Consider the following 6,158-nt stretch of genomic DNA (forward strand, 5'->3'; position numbering starts at 1 on the left):
TAATATTATTATTGCATTTGGTAAGCCACTTGGAGTAGTTCTTTCATTTTCTTCTGCATGATCCATTTTACATACTTATCATATAACCCTGCTCAATTCTCTCTGAAAGTTTATTCACACACTTACATCATTAATTTCCATGATATCTAGCTTTCTCGGAGTGTATGATATGTACAGCATTGCAGATTCAGGGCGTGCAATCTTGTGGCAATTAATTATGTTTATGAAGCATCACAAACTAAGGAATCTTTGATATAACTGTGATGGTGTTCTATATTTTTCATTAGAAAAAGATTACCAAAGCAATGGAGAAAGAAGAAGTCACATGATCCACGCTATTGTAAGGCCATATAAGGGTAGGGTGTGAATTGGGCACATAGTGCAAGGCCTGGTCCATGTCGTGCATTATAATATCTCGGGCTGGATATATCACTTGTGAAATCACCAACAATTAGCAATCCAAGGTCGTTACATATGGGTAAACTGTATTGGACATCAGTATCTGAGTGTGGAGCTTCATGACCTGCTTGGCTGGTAATACTTCTGTGCATGTCTTCTGCACAATCATATGTTTGTAATTTGAAATCCTTTCAGGCTGAATAGACAATAGAGTAGCAAGCCAGAAATAGCAATGATAGTGGCGGACGCTGTCATCCTGGAACATGCCACTGGACGCTACCTATGATATCTCTTATTTGTTTTACTATTGATTTAGTTAATGTGCCATTAGCATTATTTAATTGGAGGCAAAGGAGAAATATTATGTTTGAAAACTGATAGTCTAATAATATTTATCCAACTTGTTATATTTATTGATTATAGGAAAAGTACCCGTGCGTTGCATCGGGAAAAACAAAAACTTAAACAATCATGTGAATCATCCATGATGACACTTCTACTCGATGCCATCATTGACGAAGTTTGTCCAATTTTCCATATTGATGATGAAGATGAAACAAAAAAATGAATCATTCGTGATGACACTTCCCCTATGTGTCATCATCATCATTAGCGAAGGTGAGCACTCCTATTCATAAAAAACATGACTAATTCTAAAAAGATGACCTTAGGAGGCTCTCGCTGCACTAATTTTAGAAAAAGAAAACAAATTTGTACGACTGTTGTCGCCGCCCCTATTTAAATTAAACTTGTTTCATGCTCCGTTCGCACATTGTAAATCCATAGATCAAAAGTGTTTGATCTGCGAGGTTTGCAACATCTGTATTTGATCTACATTTGGTGCCAGAGAACAAAGGTCGCATATTAAAAAACGATGGATCAATTTTTTTAAAAAAAATCATCTTTTTGTTGAAAATCCTTGACACTATTCAAATAAAAAACAACGATGCTGAAAAGAATTAAAGATATTCGGATTGTGTACATTTTTGTTTTTTAAGAGTATGGAATAATCCCATCTCTTTCTCTTCTATGTTCACCAAATTAGACCGTGAATCCTTTCAGTTGCTAGCTTGTTGATTGCAAGCATACATACGTGTACAGCTTTGCTATTGCTTCCCAGGCCTACACGCACGCATGTCTCGACGCACCGCCGGTTCACTCATCCCGGCTGCTCGCCGCGAATTTTGTTATGAGTGCAGAATCTCCTGCTCTTCTGGTGAATCAGCACATCTCGGATGTTCCAATCGGTAGCTTGCTCGATCTGTGGATTCCGACCAGAAAATAGTAGGCATGGCTTGTGCACTGGACTCCAGTCCCTCCCGCTTGGTGAGGAGCAGGTGGCCGAGGTAGAGGAGCAGACACCCATCTTGCTGGTAGCCTCATCGCCGAGTGACCGGTCACGACAAGAGTATATACCTATCTCCTCAACCATCCCTTTCCTCCCCAACGAGACATGGAGGCCCGCTGGCTCTCTTTCTCCTTGCTTGAAAAATCCCCACAGAATCTCACCCCGTGCTCTCTTCTCCTTCCTTGAAAAATCTCCACAGAATCTCTCCCCCATGCTCACCCAAGGCACAAGCAAGGGGCATAATACAACGTCCATGACTTTCGTCCTCACCCTGACGGATTTTTTCTGCGAAGCTGTAGGTTGCAGGTAGCGAGTAGAAGTTCCTGAAGCAGCCCGACGTGGCAGTCCTGGTGGCCGAAGGAGAAGCTTGCCTTGATTTTCGCGGCAGCCTGGAGCGGCCCTGGCTCGATTCATGCAACGGCGAGGATAAAATCAGATGGCTAGGTTCGATCCCCTTTATGGAACTCGATTCAATCGCCGGAGGCCTCGATTCGCTGCTGGTGGGCGTGAATCGAGCGGCGGGGCCAGGCCTCCTCGCTCCATCGCGGGAGACTGACCATGGATGAGAGGAGTCATCGTCATCATCTACATAATAATCCTCTCCCCCAAATTTCAGTACAATCAAAACTCTGTAGGTCAGCTTCAGATGCTCCGATGGAGAAAGATCACCCACCGCGCGGTGGAGATAGCTTGCCGTCCGGTGGCAGGGAAACCAGATGCCTGTGAGGGGCAGGTGCTCCTCCGGATCTGCCGTCAACCACGGTTCGCGAGGTTCCTATACATCAAGCAGAGGCCGGCTTCGGCGGCCACCTCCCCGACGATGAAGCTACGGCGCAACATCTCGCTAGGGAGCACGAAGTGGATCTTCGCCGGACGGAGCTCCTCGCCCTCTGATTTTATATAGTAGGGGAACAGCCAAAGGATTCCATGTCGGGCGCTCCTTGGACGCCTGCTCTGAGAAGATTTCGTGTGGGATCAGGACGTGTGCTCTCGGGGGATTTCCTAAACGAACCGGTATAATGGCATCTTCTTGTATTATGTGATTTGGTGGGAGGGCAAAACGGTCCTAAAAAAAGTTGGACGAAAATTTTGGCAGAAACCTTAGCTCCTTTATTATTAGGTATAGATAAACCATCATATATTTCAGACTGAGATCTCGCCATGAAATTTTATTGTACTCCTAAACTTTCATTGTTTAGGTGGCACAAGTAATAGTGAACAACGTGTCTCTGGAAAAAAACTTATAGATCATCCTTTGGGATGTCTGCTTTCTCTTAGGTCTTTATGTGGCCACGGGTGATGATTACCATGTGTACGCACTTTCCCTAGATACACTTCACTTTCCTCAATGTAAGAGCATATATGTGTTGTTTTGGACATTTTTCATTCTCTGCATGTCCGTTCAGATGTAGAATCACGATTCTTCATTCTTAGTCCATTGATAAATTTCAGAGCTATCACCTCCCTCTTAGTATGGCGTGAATTTTCTGCATTTCAGGTTCTTAAGTTCTCCTTGCCAGGAGCTTGCATGCTCTGCTCAGGAACAGTTATTTTGATTTCACTTGTACATATCGTTCAAGACAGGTATACTTACTCGGCTATTAATTTTATTCTCTTTGTGCAAAATGTTTATTCGGGCAACAAGGGGGTGAAACTAAAAATGCAAAAGAGAGTTTGATTGCTTATCAAGTATCCCTCATTAATGATTATGTCTTCCCTATATCCATTTCTGTTTCTTGTTGCCTATGTATCTATACCAAGGAAATTTGCTGAGCTGTAGCAGGTTTGTTTTTAGTTCCCCTTGCATGCAGACCACCCTAATCGGTAAGTATATGATAGAATGCATCAACACATAATTGCTATTTTTTTACAGATTTTCCACGATATCTCACATGTTGCATTCTATTCTTTGTTTTGGTATTCAGGATAAATTTATCTAGATTGATTAAGCTTCACAGAACTGGAACAATGATATGGTGGTATCTCTTTTCATTTGAATGAATACACAATTGCGTTGTTTTATTTAGTTACTTCTTTGATTGTTGTCTAATTTTTTTTCCTTCTATAGCAGTTGTTGATGTGCATTAAGGGGTAAGCCAATTCCTTCTATCGATTCATCATGGTATTGCTCCTCAACTAGTTATTCTAAGAGCATCTTCAACAGGCGCACAAAAAGCCAGCGCGTTAAACCCCCGTTTCGCCGCGCTGTAACCGCTGGCGCGTGATATCGAATTTTCCCCCGCCGGATGCTCCATTTTGCAGTGCGGGTTGGTGCGAAAAAAAGCACCTCCGCCGGAGGCTCTATTTTGCGGCGCGCGGCGCGGCGCAAACTGCTAAATTCGATCATTCATTTCAAAATTAATCAAACAAACTATGAAAATTTGATCGAAAATACGAATATATTAAAAGTTCAATGATACAGCGCGCCATAGAGGACGAAAATACGAAATTTGACTAATTTTTAAACTACTCGTCCGACTCCCAGTCGAAGTCCGAGGAGTGGGTGCTCGGAGTCGTCTCCGACACCGGCGTCGTCGTCCACTCGAAGGAGGAGGAGGAGGAGAGGACGATGGTGGACGGCCCTGCGCCGTTCTTCTTTTCCTCCTCCTTCTTCGCCGCCTTCTCGGCCCTCGCCGCCTTCCTCGCCGCGGACTTGGCGTGGCGCTTGTCGCGGCTGGCTTTCTTCTTCGCCTTCGCCGTCGCCTTCTCCTCCTCCTTCTACGCGTAGAAGGCTTCCGTGGCGGCGACGTCTTCCGGGAATCGGCGTGCCCACTCGAGGCGGAGAGCCTCATCGCGCTCGGCGATGAGGAGGCGCTGCTCCATCTCCCGCTGGCGGCGCTGTTGCTCGCGCGTGATGGCCGCCGGCGGCGGCGCGAGCATCTCCGCCTGTTCCCGCGTCCAGACATCATCAAAATTCATGGTCCGGCGGGAGCGGCCGAGCCGCCAGGCGACGGCGTCGTACGCCCGCGTTGCCTCGTGCGCCGTGTCAAACGTGCCGAGGCGGATCCGCTCGTCGCCGGAGCGGATTTCCGCGTCGAACCGGCCGCTCGGCCGCGCCCGAACGCTGTGGCAGCTGGAGGCGGGGCGGCGGTGCGGAGGCATCGTCGGCGCGGAGGCGGAGCGTCGACGCGGAGGCGGAGCGTCGGCGGGAGAGAGGGAGAGGTGGGGAGAGAGACAGAGCGGCGTGGAGACGAAGTGGACGCGTGGAAGTTTCAGGCCGTTGGCGCGTGTCGCGTTTATAGCGCGCGGGGCAGCGGACGCGGAAATTCTCCCGCGCGGAATAGCGCGAACTCGCGTGCGCGGCAAATTTTTTAGCGCGCGCGTTTTTTTCCCGCGTCCGCTAGAGCTTCGCGCGAGCGCCCGCGCGCGCCAAACCAGCACTTTTTTTTGCCACGCAGCCGTTTTAGCGTGCGCCTGTTGGAGATGCTCTAAATTAGTGGCCAGTTCTTTAGTTGTGATTTTGCAATGCATTTATGATTGATGTTGTCTATTGTGATTCTCTAGGATCTTTTCTGGTAAATTTACTTGGTCAATTCCATTGTAGACTTATAAGAACATTTCAGGTTTCGGGGACTGCATCTTCAATATAGTTACAAAAAATTTGTCCTTTAAAGGATGTTCCTTTTCTGTAATAAAACTTGAGTTTGTATAACAAGTTGGTATGATATTACAAAACTAGCAATCTGGGACTATTCATGATTTACATCTCAAAGAAAGAAATGAAGTGAAACAGCGAGTTTGTTGATGTAAAAAAATGAATATCGATCTGTTCGTATAATGTTACTTTCTCGCTTCATATTGTTTTGTCAACTCATTGAAAATCTGTATAATCATTTGTTTTGCTTAGTGACATGGCCACTACTTGCATTATTTTCTCATGTTTTGATCTATGTACTAAATTTTCGAGCAAATGTCCAAGCTATTTTGAGACATTGTGTTGATTGTTCAGACAGTTTATCTAACATTGGTAAAATTGTCTCCATTTTCTTTACTAAGGACGGGCGCAGTAACGCGCGCCTTGATGGTCTAGTTCATATAAAAATGTATCTGCTAAGCTCAATCCTTATGCTTATCTCCAACCTTCTCATGCAGAACCATTGGGATACACCGAGGAACGTCGGAACCAGTTCCCCCGAGATGATCTTCTTCAGCTCGCCGGAGATGACTGCAAAGACCTCCTCTCAGCTTCCCGGAAGATTTGCCACAACTTAGCAATCAAGAAGAGCCGAACTTGCGAAGTTCGTAAGCTTATCCAGAGAATGGACATTCTTCCGGAGCTGGTAGCGGATCTGCAGGCGTCATCGGCCCGAGGTGCTGCTGCCATGTCCTTGGCTATGTGCCCGGCACATAACCCAGGTCTTGATATTGACAGAGTGACTTCTGGTGTTCCTCCGGGTTCAGACGTCAATGC

General features: G+C 46.1%; 1 protein-coding gene across 1 annotated transcript; it reads right to left on the reverse strand.

Annotated features, from left to right (window-relative positions):
• Positions 1-4,465: 4,465 nt before the first annotated feature.
• LOC127347495 (ethylene-responsive transcription factor ERF098-like) lies at positions 4,466-4,849 on the reverse strand. Its single transcript, XM_051373676.1, has one exon. It carries the CDS (start codon positions 4,847-4,849, stop codon positions 4,466-4,468), a length of 384 nt encoding a protein of 127 aa, XP_051229636.1.
• Positions 4,850-6,158: the final 1,309 nt, after the last annotated feature.

The sequence above is a fragment of the Lolium perenne genome, chromosome 4, assembly GCF_019359855.2.
Source record: "Lolium perenne isolate Kyuss_39 chromosome 4, Kyuss_2.0, whole genome shotgun sequence".
Taxonomy (NCBI): Eukaryota; Viridiplantae; Streptophyta; class Magnoliopsida; order Poales; family Poaceae; genus Lolium; species Lolium perenne.